The sequence below is a fragment of the Saimiri boliviensis genome, chromosome 5, assembly GCF_048565385.1.
Source record: "Saimiri boliviensis isolate mSaiBol1 chromosome 5, mSaiBol1.pri, whole genome shotgun sequence".
NCBI classification, from domain to species: domain Eukaryota; kingdom Metazoa; phylum Chordata; class Mammalia; order Primates; family Cebidae; genus Saimiri; species Saimiri boliviensis.
The window spans coordinates 62,617,226-62,643,477 of NC_133453.1; the positions used below are offsets into that span (position 1 = coordinate 62,617,226).

Sequence of the window (26,252 nt, forward strand, 5' to 3'; positions counted from 1 at the left end):
TTATTCCCATAAGTAAATAATACACCCACTATACCCTAGGCAGAGTTTGAAGTAGAAAGGAAAAAATCAATACCCCTACCCTGGAATTTGCATTCTAGTGAAGAGGAGGTAACAAGTGTACTCCACTGTTAGAATTGGATGGGGAAAAACAGTAAAAAGCATCACAACACAAAAATAAGGCCGTAAATGGGAAGAACCTTACTGAGGTGGCAATATTTGAAGGTATGGGAGAAGCCCTTCTAAGAGCACTGCAGACAGGATACAGCAGGTCCAAAGGCTGCACATTTGAGAAATGGACAATGTGACTGAAGAAAGGGATGGGGGTGGAATATGGTAAAGTTCTTAAGTCTACATAAGTGAGGTAGGGAGCTACTGGTGCTGTTCAGGAGTAACATTCAGCTGGTTTTTAAAAGTTCCTTTTGGGGTTTGTGACTGCTGGCAGTGGCAGCCTAGCTTTCTGATAAAGGAGTGTCGTTAGTGGCAGGTGACTGTACCACTCTGGATGGAGGCTAAAGAGGTTGAGCTGGAGCCATGATCGGTGCAGTGGTGGCAGCTGGACTGGCCACTTCTGCTGCAGGTTTTGCAAGCCAGGAAGCACATGCAGCAAGTAAAACAGGTTTTTCAAAGTCTACAAAAATCTGTCTTCAGTGGTGGCTGTTAAGAGAGGTGGGTTTGAACTCAGAATGACAAAATAGGAAGCAGCCTGTAAGCCTTACTCCCAATAAGGGAAAAATAAGAGATGCTCAGTAACAAATATGATCTTAAATCGCCGAAAGAAGGATCTCCTATAGCAACCAAATTCACTAAAGCTAAAGATGTTCTAGGTCAAACTCAAAAATTAGACATACGAATTTTAGGTTCCTACTTTTTATGTATATGGGTATCAACTTTCTATAAAATGCCTCAGAGCTACAACTTTTCAAGCTCCCTCTGGCTTGTGTGTTGAGAACAGTATGGTGGGTTAACGATGGGGGTAGGGAAACCAATTGGAAGGTTCATCCATTATGATATTGGCTTGGTCCAGGGAGACAGAAGAGAGGTAGTTAGGGACACTGGATTCTGCCATGTCTCAAAGAACTAAAAGGATTTTCTGTAAAATGGATATGAGACAAGGAGTTGAACATCTTTAAAAACTGAGTTGTCCAAAAATGAAGATTGGATAGAGGAGAGGGATCCAGATGGGAAAATCAGTTCCTTTTTGGACATACTGAGAGATCTATTAGACAACTAAGTGTACAAAAACAAGCCCCCTCAAAAACCTTTGAAAATCTGCATGCTCATGGTAGTTGGTGCCTGTAATCCCAGCTACTGAGGAGGCCGAGGCAGAGAATTGCTTGAATCCGGGAGGCAGAAGTTGCAGTGAGCTGAGATCGCCCCCTGCACTCTAGCCTGGGTGGCAAATCGAGACCCCCATCTAAAAAAAAAAAAAAAATCTGCATGCTTTCCAATGAACCAGTTATCGATTTCTTCCCCCAAGCAGACTTCATTTGTTCATATTATTTTGCCTTTTTAAAGTGAGGAAATGGAGCTTCATTTAAGTATGTTTAAAATAAGTATTACATGTGTAACTATTCAGTGAAGACTCCCAGCAACCCATTAGGAGCAGTGCAGTGTTAGAAATCCTGTCCCTGGGACCAGACTGCATTGGCTTGCTGCTAATTCCTAGAATGATCTTTGGCAACTCACTTTAGCACTCAAGCATATATTCTCATCTACAAAGCACAGTGAAGCACTGTTCACAGTAGCAGACTTGGAACCAACCTAAATACCCATCAGATACAGAAAATGTGGCACACATATACCATGGAATACTAGGCAGACACAAAAAAGAGTGAGTTCATGTCCTGTGCAGGGACATGAATGAATCTGGAAACCATCCTTCTCAGTACACACACAGGAACAGAAAACCAAACACTGCATGTTCTCACCCATAAGTGGGAGCTGAACAATGAGAGCACAGGGACACAGGGAGGGGAACATCACACACTGAGGCCTATCAGGGGGCTGGGGGGCTAGAGGAGGGGATAGCATTAGGAGAAATACCTAATGTAGATGATGGGTTGATGGGTACAGCAAACCACCATGGCACGTGTACACCTGTGTAACAAGCCTGCACATTCTGCACGTCAGAACTTAAAAAAGCAGAGTGGTACTCAATGTCACCCACAAAAAGCACTGTGCCTAGCTCACACTAAACACCGTATCAATGATGGGTGTTTTGTCATTTTCCTTTAGCCTTCTATGATGATGGTTTTTGGCTACAAGTAAATCCAGTCAAATTAGCTTACAAGAGAATATAACTGTTAAAGCTTAGGATTGAAAATGACTTGAAGGACTAATGGATCTGAGAATTCAAATGTAAAGACCTTAGTTTTCTTTGTCTTGAGATGGAGTCTCTGTTGTCCAGGATGGAAAGCAGCAGCACAATCTCGGCTCACTGCAACCTCCACCGTTAAAACGATTCTCCTGCCTCAACCTTTGGAGTAGCTGAGATGACGGGCACCTGCCACCTTTTTCCACTGAAAATACAAAAAAGATTAACCGGGCCTGGCATTACAGGCCCGGTTAATCAATTCTGTATTTTCAGTGGAGACAGGGTCCCACCATGTTGGCCAGGCTGGTATGGAACTCCTGACCTCAAGTGATCCATCTACCTCAGACTCCTAAAGTGCTAAGATTTCACGCGAGCCACCATGCCCAGCCAAATGTGAAGATTTTGTGTCCTGAGTATTTTTCACATGCTATCAAGGACCTTCCTCTGGTGGTGTGGTGACAGGGCATCTTGGGAGGAGACATCACTTTTCCAAACTCAGAACATAATCCCAGGTCTCGAATAAACTGTCTATTCTTAGATCAAATTTTGAGTGGGAGAGGGTGGCAAGAATTTCAGCAGCAGCCCTATCTGGAGCACCTAACATTGACTGATACTTGAAGGAGGAAGAGCACTGCTGGGCAGACAAAAACATTCTTCATTCATCTGCATCCTTTGGTAGCAAACTGATTCAAAGTATTCTGTCCAATTCACACAAGATAACTGGCCACAGAAACTTACAGTACCTAAAAATATTACAGTGAAATACAAAACATTATTGTGAGAAATTATAAATTTCAAGTAACAAATCCCAACTATGCCATGACTAATAAAACCAAGTGTTCATTTCTATTGATCTGTGTTTGAACTGAGAGCTTTATACCTGACTGTCCTCAGTAAAATTTGGCTATTAAACTGTAATTGCACAACACTGTCTATATAAAAGTCTATCTTCTTGCCAAGATCCCCCAAGTTCCTGTTTTTGAGGGGGACACTGCTCAACTATGCTTGCCATATCCGTATTTGTGACTAAGCCTCAGAAGATATGCAAGATAATTCTCATTCCCATTTTAAAGGTAGTTATTAGGATGCTTTCAGTTGATGTCTAACACTTGAGAACTGGAAGACGACTAGAAAACTTCAATCCTATGTGGGAGGGAAAAATGCTTAAGACACTGGCATAACTTTTATTATCACCCATTAAAATGTTAGGTATGTTTCAGTATATCCTTGTAAGACAGTATCCAGCATTACCAGACGCTATCTTTAGGGTACGTAAGGAAGGTTCTAGCTTAAGTTCTTTAAGCTACCAAATTTAACCTTGTGATTTATTGACGGAGGAAATTGTAAATCCATTTTACCAATTTAAAAAAAATGGGGGGGGGGGGATTAGGTTAAAGCAGAAACTCTTAACCTGGATAGAACTTAGGTCTGAGAATTTTGATTGGAAGAAAGTTTCATCTTCATTTTCACTAACATTTAACATTCTCTTTGGTATTCCAGGTAACAACCACTGATATTTCACAGTACTTGTCTTAAAGTACAATTTAAACCACATTTTCACTTATGCATCACAACTTCAAAATGTTACAAATCAGACCCACCATTAGACCTAATTTAGTGTTTCAAGTACATTAAGTCACAAACTTAGTATTTTGGTAATACTTTCATGTAATGTTTAAGTAATACCACCTGTATCTCATACATGGAAAAATCAACATTCTAAGAGGCCTGCTGGCATACCAATCTGCCAGAGCATGACATTAAAAAGAAACCAAGTAACCTGCCCAAGCTCACAAAGCTGCTTTTACATTCTGTATTTTTATTTCTTCCCAATAAGCAAAACCTGACACAGGAATCAAAGTAACAAAAACCTACGAAATACAGCAGACAGTCCATTGACTTCAAATAGACAACCCATCAGAATTCTTTTGATATATTTTAAAGGATGTAAGTTTACTCAGCATTTATTGAACAGTATAGTAATACAATTAAATTAAAAATTACCTGGAGCCTCCAGATAAAAACATTTTACACAATTCCTTTGAGTATTACAAGGCCCTTAAGTATTAATATCTATACACATATATGTAACGAATATAACTTAACCATTTAATATCTTTTAAGGTATTTTAAAGCTGCCACCATCCTTGCGTATATGTATCATTTACTCAATTACTATTTCCATACCAATAAATTCCTATTTCCTAGCTAACTTTCAGAACGGTGATCATACAACCCCTATGTACATCAATGTACACTTCAATGCACCCTTGCTATTACCTGGTGTTAGTCTTTGAAAATGTATTCAGTTTAAAATAGCTTATTTTACCTATTACCAGCTTACATCCCCCTAAACCTTGGCACTGTAGTATATTCAATCCAACATTAAAACCAACCCAATGTGTAACCATTCCATTTTTTGCAAAGAAAAACAATGTTTAGAACGTTTACTACCAGTCTGTGATGTGCACATGAAGACTCAAATTTTATCTCATTTCCTGAATATTTTGAAGTTTATAACAATGCTTTTATTGTGAGAAAACAAGGGCAAATATACTTATTTTGTTGGAAATAAGTCCATACTCATCCTTTATTATTCCAGGACCTAAGTATGCAACTGAAATTATAAGACACATTAAGATTACTTAACTGCACAAAATATGACACAAGTGTTTGAATACAAGCAAAATGAGTTTGCATTAAGTCTAACAGCTAGCCAAGAATCCTTAACTGGCTTCCACTTACCAAGTATTTCACTTGAAAAAACTACACTGGGAAAATATGCTTAACAGCTATTAAGGCTAGAAATCCAAATGTAAGTTGTAATTTTAAAAGACTTTATCAAAGCCCTACCCCCCCCCCAATAAAAGAACTGATCCAACAAAAGAGAGGGCCATTGTACACAACAGATTTTCCTGTGTTAAACAGCAGCGTAGTTTAAGACTACTTAATATCATGAAAGGTTTTCCCCAACTTACTCTGACCATACAATACTGAACCACTCCACTGCCTCTCAAGATTTAACAAACTAGTTACTTTCAGCCAGATGCAGTAACTCACACAATCTCAGCACTTTGGGAGACCAAGGGGGGTGGATCACGAGGTCAAGATATCAAGGCCATCCTGGCCAACGTGGTGAAACCCCATCTACTAAAAACACAGAAAATCAGCTGGCATGGTGGTGTACAACTGTAGTCCCAGCTATTTGGAAGGCTGAGGCAAGAATCGCTTGAACCCAGTTGAGCAGTGAGCTCAGATGCGACTGCACTCCAGCCTGGCAACAGAGTGAGACTCTCAAAATAAACTAGATACTTTCAACATCTGCAATACGCCCCTCCTTTCCCTCCTAGCAACCACCTTTACTTTTCTCTTAGTTTCTATTTACTAATTCACTTCCTTATTTTGGTTGTTTTCCCCCTCAAAGATTCAGATTCTTCGTATGTATCACCCAAATATCTCATTCACTGTCTTTCAAGACCCAAGTTCTTTCTTATAGGCAACAAGTGCTGGTAACTTTAAAAAATATTTTTCTTCCATGCCTATTTCCCATGGCTTGTTTTCCATATAATAGAATCCACATCTTTTAAAGTAACTCATAAAGGCTCACTCCAAGTTTCCTGTTGTTTTTTTATTTACTGGTAAAATAACTCAAAATATTCACCTATTGTGTTTAAGTCACATGAACACTGTGAAGTGACAAAACAACACACACATTTCTAAAAATATTTTAATGAAAAAGTTATCTTTCTGTAAACATTTCATTATACTACAAATGAAACATCTGAATCCATTACAGAACACTTTTGAATTCTTAAAAATTAGAAAACATACTGTAATTTTGAATATTTAGATAGGCTAACAATCCTTACATTACCTTTGCACACTGGCATGCTTTATTCACTATTTTGTGACATCAATTACTGGAACTCCAAGAGATACTGTCATTAATTAGGTTTCAAATTTTTGACTATTATGTACTGCAACTCTTAAAATCAAGCCTATTTCAATTATTTAGTTACTTAACAAATACACTTTATTACCACATATTCTCCTTTAGAACATGAATATAAAATCAGCTTTTTAGAAGTGTAGTATTAGAAGCATTAACCTACAAATTGGTTTAACAAAATCAGTTAAATCTGCCTCAACCACTGACATAACAAGTATTTTTTTTTTTTTTACTGCTGCTACAACTTTTATACTGTATTTTTCAGAAACGACAATGGAACTATGTTTAAATAAAACAATTTTATTTCATAAAGAAATGAACTAGAAGGAACAATGCACTTAAATAAAAACATTTCCTTTCTTAGGAAATTTGCTTCACTCAAACCATGTTGTAAAGGAAATTCAAAGGCAGTTACCTTACTCAATACATGTAGAAATTGTGTTCTCATTTAGATAGAGCCAACAGCCATTTTCTAAGAACACTGGCAAACTGACTGCTCTTCAAGTAGGATACTGGTAATTTGGAAATTAGTTTGCATTTTCAGTTATTTTGTCTCCGAAGGTTGCTTTTTAAGGTAAACTAACCACCTAAATTGTTAAGTCCTTTTGGGGCAGCAAAAACAGCCCTTATTAACCATCAACCACTTTGAACAGTAAATTCAGTATTCTTTGGAAAAATGTCCTCTTACAAAGGAGCACTAATTAGGCCCCCACTATTTCTGGTTAACAGATAAACCTAAAAGGAACGAAAATGTAACCTATTGGTCCAATGAATTCCCTGAATTTATACGTGAGAGAACTTACGAGGCCACTTGAAGACCAACTTTTATCTGTGACATCTGATAACTTTTCTGAGATGCGGTCTGTCAACCAGGCTGAAACACAGTGGGGCAGTCAGCTCACTGCAGCCTCGACCTCCTAGGATCAAGGGATCCTCCCATCTCAGCCTCCCAAGCTGCTGGGACTACAGATGTATAACACCAACCCTGGTTAATTTGTCTGTTTTTGTCACCCAGGCTAGTCTCAAACTCCTGGACTTGGGATCCATCTGCCTTGGCCTCCTAAAGTGCTGAGATTACAACAGGCATGACCTACTGTGCCGGCCCTGGTAACTTTCACTGTACCTTTGAAGGTGTTTTTCCTAGTAAGAGGATTGCCAGCCTACTGAGTCTGTGTGTAATGCTTATTAAAACACGGGTTTTCACCAAAGCTGAAGCTACCTTCTCTTACCAAAAATTAAGTTTACCCTAAAGACACTAATAAAAAATGGTATACACGCAAGGGGTCACAACTGATTCCAGTTGAATACCTATGACTATTACAGGGGAATTTTTTAACTAAGGTTTAAATGTGTTGGACATGGTACCAAGGTAGTTTTCAGCTGAATAATTTTACCAATGTGCCTACTAGAAAAGGACAAAGTTGTGAAATATGTACTTGTAGGGAAACAAATGGTGTCATCAGGTTTTACTGTCAACTACAAACCTTACCCAGCCAGAAACCTTCGTATTTTAGATGGTAGGAAAGACATTCCGCATTTAGGCAAGTAGGGTTCTCATTCAACCTGCAAATCAAAAAGATTACTCTTACCTTGCTTTACAAAAAATTACTCTTTAATTAGTGAAAAAATTCAAATTCAAGCCTTACCTAATGCTTATTGCCCTTCCTTGCAGGTCTAAATGCTAGACCTAGTGACTGTGGCAACTATCTCTCATTGATGTTCCAAAAGGCGAAGAGCTCCTTCCTGCTAGACTTTCTTCGATATTTCAGTTGTAATAAGCAGATTTAACTAGCTTTTGAAAAGTTGCTCACTATCATCATAGTATCTTATGCCTTCACTTCTCTGTAGTTGAAGCTCTTGCTGCTGCCTTGTCATTCTTTATTTATGCTGACTTGTCCATACACAAAAGGCTGCTGAAGTCCTGTCTTAGTGAGTTTCCTTTGATCCACACTGTGCTTAAAAAGCACATCTTAGGTCCTTTAAAGCTGGTTAAATCGCTCTCCTCATGGCTTACTTTTCCACACTGTTCACAAGAGCTAAGCTAATACAACTTATAAACAGGTCACATACACAGATTTCACCTGCTTATAGGTTGTAAGCATCAACTTACTTTAAATGTTTTCACTATAATACTAGTTCCAGAACATAGAAAGTTGGTTAACAGTACAATTAACCTTATATGCCATTAAAGGATACTGTCAAGGTTATGTCAAACAATTTCACAAACATAAAACAGGAAATGTCAATCTCCCCCATTCCTTTAATCTTTATTTATATGAATAAAAGAACTTGAGACAATTTAGCTCAATTTTAATGTTTCCCAAGCATTATTTTGACCAGGTACCCAGGTTTAAGTTATGAACATTGACAGTGTCCAGTATATAACCACACTTGAAGTTATTAAGGACTTAACCATTTTCTAATATTAGCCTATTTTCTACACTGCTTTTTCACATATATGCCCATTAACAAATGGAATTATCTGTTACATTTATTGTTTTGTGAGTGTTTCTGGAAAACTGCAGTATGTGTGAAGACCAATTTCCATGCTGGCATTGCATGCATCCAAATATTAATGCACAGAGGCACAGAATTAGAGCAACAAGAGAGCATATTCAAACACTAGCACGCCCCATTCCCCTTTTTATTGCTTGTTTTGCTTAGTACTTCTTAAAACAAAGAATCTCGAATTCAACGTTCAACTACCAAGAAAGAATAACAGCAGGGCACATACTCAGGGATCAAATCAAACTGTAAGCACTAGCTGGCGCAAAACAGTAGACATTGGTTTATATTAATATATATATATATATGACCTTATTATCTAAAACTCTTCTCAACCAGGGCCTTCCAAACGAATTGGTAACAGTATGATTTATGCTGAAATATACACAAGAAGTTACAGTGTGTTCTTTGGGAATTTAAGAACTCAGACTATCCAAATTTGAATTCAGGTCTGTAGGAAGTGGGAAGCTTGTACTAAGCAACTGTGCTACATTTCTGCTGCAGTTAGGTTATTTTCGACAGTTATACCTAAACTATCCTTAGTTTCATCCAGCAAAATGTATAGGGTACAAACAGGAAAGCATGCCAGCCAGTTAGGGGTTTAATAATGCATGATTTTTATTCTCTTACTCTGAAAACTTACATATATATATACACACACATACACACACACATATACATATATGTGTGTGTATATATATATATATAAGAATTTAAACCACGGAAAGTAACTGATGATTTATGGGCCTCTTGTGCTTTAAAAAAGAAAAAAAAAAAGGTACCCACTAATTTGCTCAGATACAGCAAGCTTAATGGTCCTGTATTTTGAAGTTTTTAAGAGTGGTTTCTAATGTAGGAGAGGGAAAACATCCACTACCCCTTTTCTGAATTTAAATGGAGGGCAGTAAACATTCTTTACACCCAAAACCTATGGCAGCAGTTCAAATTTGACCAAGGTAAACGTAGAATGGAGATGTTCTAAACACAGCTAGGACTCAGCAAGTCTAACACACTAAAATCATATGATTACATTTTAAAAGAAAATGCACAAAAACCAAATAGAAATTTTGAGATTTTTTTTTTCATTTGAAGGTAATCTTAATGCTATTAAATTCACAAATGCTAATTTAATTACCCAATCCTATTTACCTAAAACACACATTGCAAACACACATATATCTATTCTCTCCACATGTCAGTGCCCATTCATATTATGGTTTGGAAATGGGGAGAATAGAGTCCCCTTAAATTGCAAGTCAGCAGGTGTTTCTTTACAGTTAACTTTAGCAAAATTCATACAAAATAGTAATTAACAATGATCTTCTTTACTTGTTAACTCACAAGGAAACACCTTCAAAACTGCATTTTGTTAAAGTTTCTGTACTAAAATGTAGAAAAACTGAACTACACAAATATTGAAAAGTTAAAAATTCCTTAATTTTTTATTCCTGGTACCACTACCACAATTTACAGGGCAATATACCTGATGTAATGAAAAGAAAAAGAAAAAGACAAAGCTACAACAGATAAAAGACCTCAGGAATGTACATCTAATTGACACTACATTGCATTAATCAATAGCTGCACTTTTTGCAAACTGTGGCTATGACAGTCCTGAACAAGAAGGGTTTCCTGTTTAAGCTGCAGTAACTTTTCTGACTATGGATCATCGCTCCTTCTGTGGCAGATTTTTACAGTTCCTCTAATGCATTTGGGACGACTGTCTCAAAGTAACCTGCAGCTTTCCTGACAACTCCTCGCTCTCTCTCCTGCTAAGAACTGTAGCCTGTTGAATAATACAGGATAAAAAAATTATTACACTCAGTGAACAGTTCCACATATTCTTTATCATCATGACAAAAATTTAAAGATACCTACCCTTTTTTGCTGCTTTTAGAACCTTCTGCTACCATATCCACCACTTCCACCACCAGATCCATAACCACCTAAAAATATACACAATAGATTCATAACCACCTAAAAATATACATAATAGATCCATAACCACCTAAAAATATACGTATTTTTAAAGAAGTATGAATTTTTTTTTTAAATTAAAAAGGCTCTAAATAATTAGGAAAGTACTTACCACCATAGGGACTGCCCGAGCTTCTTCCACCAAAACTGCCCCCTTTCATGGGTCCATAATTTGATTGCTGTTGTCCACTATAATTTCCAAAATCATTATAGTTCCCACCACCACCATAGTTACCTGAAATCAGAAAGGGTTTATGTGTACTTTACCCACACAATCATCATTTTCCCCTTTTGATGTAACTATTGTCTTCTGACAACTATGGTAGCTTTACACATACCACTTTGGTAGCACCACTTGGAATAACTGATGTCAGCATATTGAAAGACCATCAACATTTTGTTTACATTAGATGGTATTCTCCAGGCACATGGTCTCTCTACCATTAACATCATTAAAACTGTCAGTATTCCACTCACTATGCTGCTGCTGCAGTACAACATTTAAAACAACGCGAAGGCATTCTAACTTGTTAAAACTTCACTCATCTGTCACTGACATGTTAATTAGGTCCAACCAAACAGTACATTCATAAGGAAGCTCTTAACAGTAACCTGGAGTAATGACTTACATTAAAGTCTGCAACGTACCTGTGACGTATTAAGACACAAAGTACTTTTTGTCTTACACCTAGATGGCAACCCGCTCACTTCAACATGTCTCAGTATTCAAACAATTTATTCCCATTTGTCCGTGTAAAAGTACTAAAGAGTTCAGTTTAAAGGTACCTTAAGAGTCAAGGTAAAATACTGGCAATATATAAACTCCCTATCTTTTACATGTAATACATGTACTACATACTGGTAAATGCCCACTTTTAACTTCTCAACTAAGAGTTGAATACATTTTACTAAACAACCAGCAAAGTCAAGAAAATTTGGTTTGAATTACCCACCATTTTAGTATTTTCTAAAATTATAGAACATACAATTTTACCCACTAACTTTTAACACTTTCAAACTTATGTCATGGGAACTGTTAGCAACACTGAATATTTCACATTTAAATGAAAAAAGTGAATGCTCACCACCTCCAAAATTTCCTCCTTCATTGTAACCATCGTAGCCTCCACCACCGCCACCATATCCACCACCTTGGTTTCCATATCCTGGTCCACCACCACCATAGCCCCCTCTACTACTATAACCAGGACCACCGCCATAGTTGCCACCTAAAAAAAAAAAAACAACAAAAAATAAGACATTAAAAACATAAATGTATAAAGAGTCAAGTTATTCAATTCTGGTGACACGTATTTAAGAAACCAGATCTTGCTCTGTTGCCAGTCTCGAGTACAGTGGCGTGACCACAACAATGCAGCACTGAACTACTGGGTTCATGCCTCTCTTCCACCTCAGCCTCCTGAGTAGCTATACTATGGGCATGTGCCACCATATTCCCCTATTTTATTTTTCTAGCAACATGGTCTCCTGGTGTTGCTCAGACTGGTCTCAAAATCCTCACCTCAAGTGATCCTTCTGCTTCAGCCTCCTGAATAGTTAGCATTACTCAATTCTGGTTTTATATTACATTTAAGCACTCTGAAACCTGGTAATACCTAATAACAATAGAATAGCAAGTATCTGAGCTAGTAAGAATGAAAATAAATGCTTTAGTTTTCATTTTATCAATCTTCACTAAGAAAAATATGGTCCTAGACTTCAATTCTAGCTAAACTCCTACTACTCACTGAAAAAGACAGGCTAATGATAAATCTCCAGGGGAAAAAGAGTCTCTACTCTTCTATGGCATTAGTTTGAAAATATGTCTTAATCATTAAGTCATTCAAGTTTTGATTAAAATTAGAAAGGTGTAATACTTAAATTTTCCATAAGGTAAAGAAAGTTAAAAAAAAAAAAATCAATGAAAATAAACCACCTACCATCACCAAATCCATTATATCCACCATCACCTCCTCCATAACTACCTCTGCTGCCACCACCTCCACCACCATAACCTCCTGAGGAAAAACAAGATATGAATTAAAATCATATATTTAACTTACCAAAACATTAGGTATGCATGTACTTAGAAGATAAACATCCTACCTCTTCCACCAAAGTTTCCACCACGGCCAAAATTACCTCCACCACCTCCAAAGTTTCCTCCGCGACCCATAAAATTGCCAGATCCACCTCCACGACCTTTAACATAGGCAAGGGAGATTTTAAGAACCTTACAGCCACGACTAAAATCTTTTGTGTACACGTGTATGGTACTACTCACCTCTCTGTGATCCAGCAGACTGCATCTCTTGTTTAGAAAGGGCCTTTTTCACTTCACAATTATGCCCATTAATAGTATGGTATTTCTGAACTAAATTTTTTTTTAATCAAAGAAAACAAAAAGTTATTTTGTGTTTCGAAAAGCGCATATGATACCCTCTGTCATTATGTAACCCATTAAGACATAATCAGGTAGTGACTCTGGGAATGAAGGAGCATTCTGAGATGTTAATGTTTATTCCTTTACCTGGATACTGATTACAGAGGTACAGACACTATGAAAATTGACCATACACTATAAACGCTGTTACATGCAACAGAAAATTACAAGTAATTCAGCAAATTTAGTTCAAAACACAGAAACCACTTCTTTCTCATTCAAGTTCCCATAAATTGCTACTTACCAACAATTTTATCAACTGTATCATGATCATCGAAAGTTACAAAAGCAAATCCTCTCTTTTTTCCACTCTGCCTGTCTTCCATAACTTCTATGGTTTCGATCTTGCCATACTTTTCAAAGTAGTCTCTCAAATTATACTCTTCCGTATCTTCTTTAATACCACCAACAAAAATTTTCTTCACTGTTAGATGGGCACCAGGCTTTACAGAATCCTACAAATTAAGTAATGTATTAAGTCAAGACATAAACTTTCACAACAATTTCACATATTATACAACACATTATTAAAATACCTCTCTAGAAACAGCTCTCTTTGGTTCCACTACACGCCCATCAACCTTGTGTGGTCGAGCACACATTGCTGCATCCACCTCTTCAACACAAGAATAAGTCACAAAACCAAAGCCCCTGGAACGTTTGGTTTGGGGATCTCTCATTACCTACAAAATAAAAGTTTTATAACATTGAAACACCTCCGCTGGTTCTCTACACCCCTAAAAACCATTCCATTCCCTTAGTAACTTACCACACAGTCTGTAAGTGTGCCCCATTTCTCAAAATGTTCTCTTAAACTATCATCTGTAGTTTCAAAGCTCAGACCACCAATAAACAGTTTTCTCAACTGCTCTGGTTCCTTTGGATCATGGCCCTGAGACAAAGAACCAATATGCTTAAATTATCTCTTATAATAGATGAATCGTTAAGATGTACAAAGAGCCTTTAACCTATCATAGATAATAAAATCAACATCAACTTCCTGTGACAGTTAACGCTTTGTCCAGTTAAAACTTTGACCAGAGGCAGGAAGCCATGGCTCACGCCTGTAATCCCAGCATTTTGGAAGGCCAACGCGGGTGGATCACCTGAAGTCAGGAGTTCCAGACTAGCCTGGACAACATGGCAAAACGCCGTCTCTACTAAAACACAAAAATTAGCTGGGCATGGTGGCGGGCACCTGTAATCCCAGCTACTCGGGAGGCTGAGGCAGGAAAATTGCTTGAACCCAGGAGGGGGAGGTTGCAGTAAGCCAAGATTGTGCCACTGCACTCCAGCCTGGGCAACAACAGGGAACCCTCATCTCAAAACAAACAAACAAAAAAATCCAACAGCTTTGACCAGAAATACAAACTTCCACTGTTAAAGGGGCTAACTCATGCCAAGGAAACCTACAACCTGCCTTTCAAACGCCAACATCACTTCAACTAAATTGAAATCCAAGGCAATTCCAGAACCAAAAATCCCTCCATTTTTTAAAAGCTACAACTCTCTACTTTAGAAGCTGCTAATGAGAAGTCATTCCCTAGGGCACTAAAGTGTTGGAGAAGCAGTGCTGCATTTATCCCAAGTCTTCTCAGCCTACATCCTATCACACATTTAATTTTAAACACAAAACTGTGATGATCAAACTAAAGAAACTCACTGCTTTCAAGCAAAATTTTAAAACAGTCATTCCTAAGCTAAACTAGCATTTCCTGCCCACCCCCAAAAAAATTAGGGGAAAAAAAAGCCCACCAAATATATCCCATGCTTGTTATATGCTGCAAAAATCTGCACTTTACAACTCAATTTTAAGAGTCACAACAAAGTGGCAAGTTGGACTTACATTAGTAGTAGTATGTATTGTTTGACTAGAAGAATGGAGCACAGTAAAACAAAAATTGAGATTTTTAAGAATTAAGATGTTCTGAAATTGTTTTATACGTTAGTCAGAGTTTTCAACATATTGCATTAACTGTCATTTAATGCATGCATTAAGGTTTCCGTCATCCGAAGTCCTTAAATAAAGGGGCTCACATTTACATTCTAATGTCTTCCTGTGTCTTCTAGAGGTAGAGATGTTAAGGCATTTAATGTGAAGCGAGTCACATACTAGAAAAAAATGTTAAAAAATTAATAGCCTAAAGCATTAATTCATGTAGTCCCATCTTTTCAAGTTTTGAATAATTGTATTCGATTGGCAATAACAAAATCGACCAAAAAAAAACACATTTGGGATCCACATACTGCCAACACATGTAAAAATTTCAACTCTGGCTGCAGTCCTCTAAACAAAATTCCAGGAAACTACAATCAGAGCCGACTCAAAAAATGGGAAACCATGAAGATCAAAAACATTTTAAATTCTTACTTAACATCTACGCTCAAATTCTCCACTCCTCGACCCTGGCAGGGGCCGGGAAGGAGCAGACTGGATTGTTTTCCGCATCTACACTCAAATACTAAGTTCTTCACCCACATGGCGGTTTCAGAGGTGTAAAAATAGGTTAACAAGTCTTTTAAAGCAGCAAAGTTTTTAGCAATCTCGTATTTCCGACAGGATGCTGCGAAGAAAAGAACAGGCTAGACAATTAAAGACTCTCCTCGCGGAGAGGGTCCGTAAGAGGCCTGGAAAAGCGCCGGCAGAACTTCAGCGTAAGCGCTACCTTCCGCGGTTCCAGGCCACTTGAGGCATTTTCCGCTGGGCCGCCTCCGCCCTCTTCCCTCCAATCCCAGGCTCTCTTTCCCGGCGGCAGAGCGAGGCGGCGGCCATTGCGGGCCAATGCGCCATTTCGTAACGCGGCGGCGGATCAATGTCAATGTGGCCGCCGCCCGCCAGCTCGCTCGCCCGGATGTGCCTGCTCGTCCCTTCCCCTCCCCCACCGCCGCCTCCCAACCGCTCCCGCCCGGGCCCGCCATGCCGCCCGCAGTCTCGCTTGGAGGCCGCGCAACCGGCGGGCCGGCTTCCCTCCCCAGGCCACCCTCGCTACGCCGCGCCTCCAAGGGGCCGCCAGTGCAGCCGAAGGTGAAGACGAGGCGAGTGAGGCGCCCCGCGGAGGCCTCCAAAGCCCGCTCCCCTCCCCCTCCCACCGCTCGTCTCAACGCAAGAGCGCGGGACGGCCGACCCAGTCCACCCGGCCTCCCCGCTCCCACCAGGCCAGGCCCCCCACGCTGGCCATTCCCCATCAACCCCCCGCTCTCCCCCTAATACCTCCTCCCCCCGGCGGCGACGGCGACGGCCGGAGTCAGGCTGGGGGCGACCGGGCGGCGGTTTTACCTCCATTTTGAGACCGGACTCGCCTCTTCCAACTCGAGTTCAATATGGGACCGAGAGGAAGAGGCGGGGCTAGTCGTCACGTGACGCGTTTTCCGCGCGCCGCCAGTCTGGTGGGGGAGGAGCGAGCTGAGAAGGGGGCGGAGCCAAGCGGGCGCGAAGGGGGACTGGACCAGCGGGTTGGCGGGCGGAGGGCGGAGGCGCGGTGTGCCGCGGGAGCGCGCGCGCCTAGCCAACTTCCAGGGCAGGACCGTCTTTGCTGCGGTTTGCGTCCGGACGTTGGCCCGGACGTCAGCCCGGGCTCAGCCAATAGTGAGTGCCCACGTATGGCGAATGCCTCGTGACTGCGTGTCACCAGAGAGAAAGGCCTTTCCCTTTCTTCTTGCGCCTGTCCCACTTCCCCCACGCAGGCCTCTCGTTCTGTTTTAGAATTCATTCCATTCCTGTGCCCGAAATAAAACGCACGTTTTTCTTGCTTGTAATTTAAAAGTGGCAAGAAAAACCCCTCGGCCTCCCGGACCACCTCTGCTGTCTCCAAATGCCGGGGACCAATGTCTGACTGCGGCGCCTACCTGAGGGCATGTACCGAAAATCCCTGCGACTCCGACATGTGGGCATCACAGGCACCTTGGACAGGCCTCAAAACGCGGCTGACTTACAGAATTTTTACCCTTAGCACTTGAGGCGGGACTGGTGGAGGTCAGTTATTAGTTACTCGCTGATATCAAGAAACAAGTCAGGACTATTTTCTAATGTGTTGCTTTCAAGTGAGTGTGGAAAGAGCTGAAGCATCTTTTCGAGCTGACGGAATTTACGAAACTGAGTAATTTACAAGATTTCCAAAAAAGCAAAGTCGCCAGATAATGCTTCCTGTTTGCGAATGATTGTTACCATAATGCTCTAGAGATCTAATCCTTTCTCGGCCAAGATCATTTGACTTTACAGAACTTTAGTTTTAATTTTTTTTATGAAAGTGGGGACGGGATTAGGTCATCTCCTAACACCCACGACAGCCATAAATTAATAATCTATGGATCTATATTTAAAGTTGCTGACAAAAATAACCATCATTGACTAGCTTTCCTTTTCATTAGGAAATGCTTTGTATTTTAACTTAGCAACCCATGTGACTTACTCTTTTAGAATTGAACGGCTCTCCCTAGGAAAGATTAGAAATTAATCACTCTCCCTAGGAAAGATTAGAAATTAATCAGTTATATTAAAAGTTGGGCCAGGCGCGGTGGCTCAAGCCTGTAATCCCAGCACTTTGGGAGGCCGAGGCGGGTGGATCACGAGGTCAGAGATCGAGACCATCCTGGTCAACATGGTGAAACTCCGTCTCTACTAAAAATACAAAAAATTAGCTGGGCATGGTGGCGCATTCCTGTAATCCCAGCTACTCAGGAGGCTGAGGCAGGAGAATTGCCTGAACCCAGGAGGCGGAGGTTGCGGTCAACCGAGATCGCGCCATTGCACTCCAGCCTGGGTACAAGAGCGAAACTGTCTCAAAAAAAAAAAAAAAAAAAAAAAAAAATTTCTGTTAACAAACGCGGAGTGGTCTGCTTGAAGTTTGGAAAAGGGGAGCGCAAAATCTAAGAATTTGTTAATTTATCTAGGCATTGCCCAGGGAGGACCTGCGTTATAGTTTGGAAACATCAACAAAGGGTACTTTCGTGGGGGCAGAAACCATTTAGCAGTCCTTAATGTAATTTGGATGAAATAACCGTTCAAACCAGACTCCTGTTGCTTTGATTCCTTTTTCGCAAACTTTTATGTATTCTGCGTATTCAGGTACTCCTGATGGCTAGCAATAGACTTGAGACATTGGAAGAATGTACAGCCTTAGCGCCTGGTTAAGTCTGATTACTGTGAAGTAGTCTTGGTAACTTTATCAATTCTGAATGCGAAGAAAAATGCAAAGTGAAAGACTTTGGAAAGTGGTATTCATACCAGTATACCCTATGAGACACTGCATAGGTGATTAAGAAGAGTGATCACCTGGCTACACTTTAGGGTATACTTTGTCCAGGTGTATTCTAACCAAGTTAATTCTAATCGACGACTTTTGTTCTAATCACTAACTTTTGTCTAAATGTTAATGTTAAATCTCGAAATGATGTGGGATGGGGTGTTAATTTATCTCCAGGAACATGAAATGTCAGTCCATTTATTTACATCTTTTTGCCCTCCCCTTGTATTGGTCCAGATTTGCTGTTTATACTACGTGTGTGTTGTTTTTGGACATTAGTTATTTTATTTTATTTTTGAGGCGGAGTCTCGCTCTTGCTGCCCAGGCTGAAGTGCCAGGGCACGATCTCAGCTCACGGTATCCTCCCCTTCCTGAGTTCAAGTGATTCTCGTGCCTCAGCCTCCCAAGTAGCTGGGATTACAGACGTGTACCTCCAAGCCTGGCTAATTTTTTGTATTTTAAGTAGAGAAGGGGTACCATGTTGGCCAGGCTGGTCTCAAACTCCCGACCTCCCAAAGTGCTGGGATTACAGGCATGAGCCATGCACCCAGCCTAACATTAGTTATTTTTTTATGCTTTTGTCTAAACTTAAGCTCTGGTCGGGCATGGTGGCTCACGCCTCTAATCCCAGCACTTTAGGAGGCCAAGGCAGGACGATCACCTGAGGTTCCGAGTTTGAGACCAGCCTGGCCAACATGGTAAAAACCTGTCTCTACTTTTTAAAAAATACAAAGATTTGCTAGGCATGGAGGTGCACGTCTGTAATCCCAGCTACTTGGGAGGCTGAGGCACGAGAATCACTTGAATTTGGGAGCCCGAAATTGCCCTACTGGACTCCAGCCTGGGGGGCAGAGTGAGACTCTATCTCAAAAAAAAAGAAAAGAAATGGGCGGATGCAGTGGCTCACGCTTATAATCACAGCACTTTGGGAGGCTGAGTCTGGCAGATCACCTGCGATCAGGAGTTCGAAACCAGACTGGACAACACGGTGAAACTCTGTCTTTACTAAAAATACAAAATTAGCCAGGCACAGTGGTGTGCACCTGTATTCCCAGCTTCTCAGGAGGCTGAGGCAGGAGAAAGCTTTGAACCTGGGAAGCAGGAGTTGCATTAAGCTGAGATCGTGCCACTGTACTCCAGCCTAGGTGACAGAGCGAGACTCCATTTCAAAAAATAAAATCAATAAAATAAAGGAATAAATAAATAAGCTCCAATTGTATCTCAGGTACAAAATCCCCTTTTCCAGTCTTTGACCCTGTAGGGCACACACTTGAACCTTGGCTAAGATCTACACTTGCAGCCCTGACTCTTTGAAACGAGCAAGGGAGTATATGGGATGGGAGGAGGGAGTGAAGGTACTAGGGTGAGATGAGTGGCAGACAAACTTTATAATCTGTATCAGGCCTTCTCCTTTCTTTTGTGACATACAGAAAATGATCATTTTTGTGCAGCATGCTAGGGTAAACTAGAAGATATTTAGAGGCATCTAAATGGTAGTAATATTTTCTTTTAAGTGTCTAATTTTGATAAATACAAAGTAGTAGGAATGCAAATATTGAATTTGCATAACACTTTCAAGTTAAAATTTTCCATGTTTTTTAATGATCAACTTGAACTTGTTCTTGTGAATACATTTTGATACTAGATTTTTATGGTTGAAGTGGCTTTATGCAGTTTCTGATTTAGACTTTTTTTTTTGAGACAGAGTCCCGCTCTGTCACCCAGGCTGGAGTGCAGTGGCACAATTTCAGCTTACTGCAACCTCCGATTCCTAGATTTAAGCAATTCTCTTGCCTCAGCCTCCCAAGTAACTGGGATTACAGGTGACCGCCAGAACACCTGGCTAATTTTTTTGCATTTTTAGTAGAGATGGGGTTTCTCCATTTGGCCAGGCTGGTCTCGAACTCCTGACTTCAGGTGATCTGCCCGCCTTGGCCTCCCAACGTGCTAGGATTACAGGCATGAGCCACCATGCCCAGCTTTTTTTTTTTTTTTTTTTTTTTTTTGAGACAGAGTCTCATTCCGTTCCCAGGCTAGAGTGCAGTGGCATGATCTCAGCTCACTGCAACCTCCCACTCCTGGGTCCAAGCAATTTTCATGCCTCAGACACCCGTGTAGCTGGGATTACATGCCTGTGCTGTCATGCTTAGCTAATTTTTTTTGTTTTTGTTTTGAGACAGTCTTATTCTGTTGCCCAGGCTGGAGTGCAGCGGCATGATCTCGGCTCACTGCAACCACTGCCTCCTGGGTTCAAGCAATTCTCTTGCCTTAGCCTCCCAAGTAGCTGGGACTACAAGTGGGCACCACCACACCTGGCTAATTTTTGTATTTTTAGTGGAGATGGGGTTTCACTTTATTGGCCAGGCTGGTCTAGAATTCCTGACCTTTAGTGATCTGCCCGCCTCAGCCTTCCGAGGTGCTGGGATTATAGGCATGAACCACTGTGCCCAGCCTGATCTAGAGTTTTTAATGATGAACTCCTCATATTCTAAATAGTCATTGTCATTGAGGGACTGATTCACATAAGTGGGTGATAAAATATTTTGAACCATTTTTATACAACCATTCAAAATTTACAATTGTAATTTTTTTTTTATTTTTGATTTTTGGACGGAGTTTCGTTCTTGTTACCCAGGCTGGAGTGCAATGGCGCGATCTCGGCTCACCGCAACCTCCGCCTCCTGGGTTCAAGCAATTCTTCTGCCTCAGCCTCCTGAGTAGCTGGGATTACAGGCATGCACCACCAGGCCCAGCTAATTTTTGCATTTTTAGTAGAGACGGGGTTTCACCATGTTGACCAGGATGGTCTCGATCTCTTGACCTCGTGATCCACCTGCCTCGGCTTCCTAAAGTGCTGGGATTACAGGCATGAGCCACCGCGCCCAGCCCTAATTGTAATTATTTTTAAAGAATCTAACAACTTGGCTAGGCACAGTGGCACACACCTGTAATCCCAGCACTTTGGGAAGCCAAGGTGGGCGAATCACGAGATCAGGATTTCGAGACCAGCCTGACCAACATGGTGAAACTCCATCTCTCCTAAAAATACAAAAATTAACCAGGTGTGGTGACAGGTGCCTGTAATCCCAGCTACTCAGGAGGCTGAGGCAGGAGAATCACTTGAACCTGGGAGGCAGAGGTTGAAGTGAGCCAAGATCACACCACTGCACTCCATCCTGCCCGCAGAGCAAGACTCTGTCTCAAAAAAAAAAAAAAAAAAAAAAAAAGAATCTAAGAACTCTTATTGAAAAATGCTGTAATTTCATGTGATCATGCAAGTGCATTTCAAACCCAATAGTACATTTTTATATGAAGATTTCTAAATTGAAACCCCAGCTTTCAGAATGTGTGCATTGTTAACAGCTAGCCTGGTTGCCATTAAAATAGCATTTGCTTCAATAGAATAGTAAGAGCCATTGTATGTTAAGACAAATATTAGAGCATTGCTTACTGCTGAACTCACCAGGAACCCCACTCTGCTCCTGTGTTACTCCCAAACAAACTACCTCTGGAGATGTATGTTGTATTCCTTGGGCACCAAGATCACGAACTTGTGCATTGGCCTGAATCTCTTTCATGATAGGCAGTGGGATGGTTTTCATGTAATTGCCATGTGCCAGGAATCTCCTTGGCCATGCACAGACAGCAGGACTGCAAGTGCTGGTTGTTGTCCACAGTGCTTCCTACTTGCTTGGCGTGCACTCCAGGCCACAGGCTGCCCAGAGAAGTCCTAATATGGCTGCTCATGACCAGAGGTACTGTCCCAAGGCGCTCTGGCTGGCGCAACCTCTCCTAACTGTCCCATTGGAGGAGGGGTCAATTTCTCACTGCCATTCAGGACACTGGCATGCTAAGGTCTGCCATTTTGGGAAACATTATTTGGATTGTATGTGTCATTTTAGGAATGATGAAGCTGTTATGCAGAGTAAGGAGCTGATTTTCCCAAGATTAATAGCAAATTAATACAGAGTCAAAACAGAAAATGGAAATTGAATAAATATATTTTGGACAGAAAAAAGGAATTTTTTTTTTTTTTTTTTTAGACAAGCTCTTGCTCTGTCCTCCAAGCTGGAGTATAGTGGCGAGATCTTGGCTCACTGCAACCTCCACCTCCAGAGTTCAAGAGATTCTCCTGCCTCAGTCTTTGAAGTAGCTGGAATTACAGGCGCCTGCCACTACATCTGGCTAATTTTTTTGTGTTTTTCGTAAGGATGGGGTTTCACCATGTTGGCCAGGCTGGTCTCCAACTCCTGACCTCAGGTGATCTTCCAGACTTGGCCTCCCAAAGTGCGGCGATTATAGACATGAGCCACTGCATCCGCCCATTTCTTTTCTTTTCTTTCTTTTTTTTTTTTTTTGAGACGGAGTCTAGCTCTGCCACCCAGGCTGGAGTCCAGTGGGGCAATCTTGGCTCACTGCAAACTCCACCTCCCAAATTCGAGTGATTCTTATGCCTCAGCCTCCCAAGTAGCTGGGATTACAGACGTGCACCTCCATGGCCGGCTTATGTTTCCAGAGACCACTACAGTGATTGGCTCTGTAGTAGGTAATTCATTTATTTATTGAATAAATATTAAACAATAGATAAATGAATAATGAATGGTATAGTTTGGGTCCCCCTTCAGTGCCCTCTTAGACCTTGATATGGTTTGGCTCTGTGTTCCCACCCAAATCTCACCTTGAATTATAATCCCCATATTCCCCATACATCAAGGGTGTTTCCAGGTAGAGGTAATTGAATCATTGGGGTGGTTTCCCCCCCATGCTGTTCTCATGATAATTAGTGAGTCTCAGGAGATCTGATGATTTTATAAGCATCTGGCACTTCCCCTGCTTGCATTCATTCTCTCTCCTGCTACCTTGTGAAGTGGTGTCTTCTGCCATGATTGTAAGTTTTCTGAGGCCTCCCCTGCCATGTGGAACTGTGAATCAATTAAACCTTTTTCATTATAAGTTTCCTAGTCTTGGGTATTCATAGCAGGATGAGAATGGACTAATACTGACCTACTGCATAATTTGTAGGGCCTTGTGCAAAATGAAAATGCAGGGTACCATCTTCAAAAATTTTTAAGAATTTTAAGATATGACATCAAAGTATTAAGCCAAGCCAGGACCCTTATGAGTACTGGACTTTGTGTGACTACAAAGGTCATATGCCCATGAAGTCTGCCCAGTGCCCAGTATAGTGCTTTGTCTAAAGCAGGTACCTGGTTTCTTTTCAGAAATTTATTCGCTTGCCATCTTTTATTTACTTCTATTTTCTCATCAGCCACTCATCTTTTAAGTGTTCTTAATCTAGTTTCTGCCATAGGCTATAGAAATTCTTTTTCCAAGGTCACAAATGATTATCTAACTGTCAAATTAATTTCCCTATTCCTAAATATTAATCCTCCCTGACCTAGGGATTACAATCACTGCCTGTTTGTCTTTTTTTTTTTTTTTTTTGAGGCGGAGTCTTGCTCTGTCTCCCAGGCTGGAGTTTAGTGGCACAATCTTGGCTCCCTTCAACCTCTGCCTCCCCGGTTCAAGCAATTCTCCAGCCTCAGCCTGCGAATAGCTGTGATTACAGGCATGTACCACCACACCTGGCTAATTGTTATATTTTCAGTAGAGACAGGGTTTCATCATATTGGCCAGGCTGGTCTCAAACTCCTGACCTCAAGTGATCCGCTTGCCTTGGCCTCCCAAAGTGCTGGGATTACAGTTGTGAGCCACTGTGCCTGGCCCTGTTTCTTCTTTTTGATGTTTTTCTTTTTTGTCCTTTAGGACATTGATTCTTCCCTTTAGTTCGTCTCTGCTTCCTTCTGGATCCTTCCCTCTTTCATTTCTTCTCTCCTCTTGTTTCCATAAGGTTTTGTCACACTGAAGTATGGAACTTCCTGAGAAACTTTGTAAAATGTACGCATTGTTCTCCTAGGAATGACCACTTTGCCTGGGAAAAGTAGGAGGTGGTGTAAGTACATGGGAACTCTCAGGGAATTTGTACATGCCTCCCAGGAAGCTAAAGAAGAAGTTAGGTCTGATTAGTGTGTTTGTTAAGATGATAAGATATAAACAGTATGTGGTGGCTCACACCTGTAATCCTAGCATTTTGGGAGGCCAGGGCAGGTGGATCATGAGGTCAGGAGTTTGAGACCAGCCTGGCCAACATGGTGAAACCCTGTCTTTACAAAAGACACAAAAAATTAGCCAGGAGGTTGCAGTGAGCTGAGATAGCACCACTGCACTCCAGCATGGGTGAAAGAGCAAGACTCCGTCTCAAAAAAAAAAAAAAGAAAGATATAAGATATATCACTTCCTTCTCCCGACACACACACACACACACACACATACCCACCCATCCACACACACACACACACACACAGCACGAGTGAGTAATTTAGAAACTGAGGAGGTAATTTGATATAAAAAGTATTGAGGAGTCATTCACAATGACTATACTCTCTTTCAGACAGATCCCAACTTGGAAGTCTGAAAAGGCTAAAATCTTTTTATTAGGTGCTTTACAAATGACTTCCACATAAAACTTTTATTAAACAAATCAGTTATACTTTTCTTTTATTAACTTGTCTTTTGTGTTGGCTGCCGGGTGCGTTGGCTCACACCTGTTATCCCAGCACTTTGGGAGGCGGAGGCGGGTGGATCACAAGCTCAGAAGTTGGAGACCAGCCTGGCCAACATAGTAAAACCCTGTCTCTACTAAAATAGAGAAAAAAAAAACAAAAACAACAAAAAACAAAAACAAAAACAAAACCCTGTCTCTATTAAAAATACAAAAATTAGCCGGGCATGGTGGCACGCACCTGTAGTCCCAGCTACTCTGGAGGATGAGGTAGAATTGCTTGAACCTGGAAGGCGGGTTCTTGGCCTGGTGAGCCAAGATTGTGCCACTGCACTCCAGCCTGGGCAACAGAGCGAGACTCTATTTCCAAAAAAAAAAAAAAAAATGGTGTTGGCCATGACCCTTACAATGGGTAAGGAAAGGTATCACACTTTGCTGCTCCTGCATAAGGAAGAAAGTAGTCTGATTGAAATAAATGAGACCAACATCTGAATTGACTGACAGACAATGCTATTAGGGGTAATTTTTCCCATATTTTTATTATATTTTTTTAATATAGAAGTATTGGAAGAATTGTACAAAAGTCATATTTATGCCCACCAACTAGATTTATCAATTGACAATTTTCTACATATGCCTACATTGTGACATTTAGCTGGGTGCGATGGCTTCTGTCTGTAATCCCAGTACTTTGGGAGGCTGAGGCTGGGGGATCATGAGTTTAGGAGATGGAGACCATCCTGGCTGACACATTGAAACCCCATCTCTACTAAATACAAAAAAAAAATAGCTGGGCATGGTGGCACATGCCTGTAATCCCAGCTACTTGGGAGGCTGAGGCAGGAGAATTGCTTGAACCAGGAGGCGGAGGTTGCAGTAAGCCGAGATTGTGCCACTGCACTCCAGCCTGGGCAACAGAGCGAGCAGACTCCATCTCAAAAAAGCAAAAACAAAAACAAAAACAAACCATTATGACACATTTACCCTAGTACTTTAGCCTGAATAACCTAAAAATAACATTCTCTTGTATAATTACATTAGCATTATTGCACCTGAGAAAATATTTTTCTAATATTATCTAATGTGTAGTACACACTGAAAGTTACCCAATTTTACCTTTTATAACTGGTCAGTCCATGGTCAAAACAAGGGTTACACATAGAACTTGTTATCTCTTTAGTTTCTTTTAATTTAGAGTAGTCCTCCACTTTTTCTTTTCTCTTCTTTTCTTTTCTTGAGATGGAGTTTTGCTCTTGTTA

The 26,252-nt window shown here is 40.8% G+C and overlaps 1 protein-coding gene and 1 long non-coding RNA gene across 7 annotated transcripts in view; one reads left to right on the plus strand and one right to left on the minus strand.

The window, feature by feature from the left end:
• Positions 1–4,262: 4,262 nt before the first annotated feature.
• Positions 4,263–16,547, minus strand: HNRNPA3 (heterogeneous nuclear ribonucleoprotein A3). 4 transcript variants are annotated; one of them, XM_039470163.2, is made up of 11 exons: positions 16,400–16,547; positions 13,958–14,080; positions 13,725–13,871; positions 13,433–13,643; positions 13,030–13,119; positions 12,852–12,947; positions 12,686–12,763; positions 11,834–11,974; positions 10,858–10,980; positions 10,647–10,714; positions 4,263–10,554 (listed from the first exon to the last, which is right to left on the minus strand). In XM_039470163.2, the coding sequence occupies exons 1-10, from the start codon at positions 16,469–16,471 to the stop codon at positions 10,662–10,664; spliced, it is 1,134 nt and encodes a 377-aa protein (XP_039326097.1). In that variant the 5' UTR covers positions 16,472–16,547; the 3' UTR covers positions 4,263–10,554; positions 10,647–10,661. The 4 variants fall into 4 exon arrangements, with proteins under 4 accessions (XP_039326097.1, XP_039326096.1, XP_003921883.1 ...); XM_039470162.2 differs by having other exon boundaries at positions 4,263–7,826; positions 11,831–11,974; XM_003921834.4 differs by having other exon boundaries at positions 11,831–11,974.
• A 225-nt stretch (positions 16,548–16,772) lies between these two features.
• The window catches only part of LOC141584582 (uncharacterized), a 58,122-nt gene continuing 48,642 nt past the window's right edge, over positions 16,773–26,252 (plus strand). For all 3 annotated transcript variants that reach the window (XR_012517707.1, XR_012517706.1, XR_012517705.1), the window contains exon 1: positions 16,773–17,161. This is a non-coding gene — a long non-coding RNA (uncharacterized LOC141584582). The remainder of the gene's footprint in view (positions 17,162–26,252) is intronic.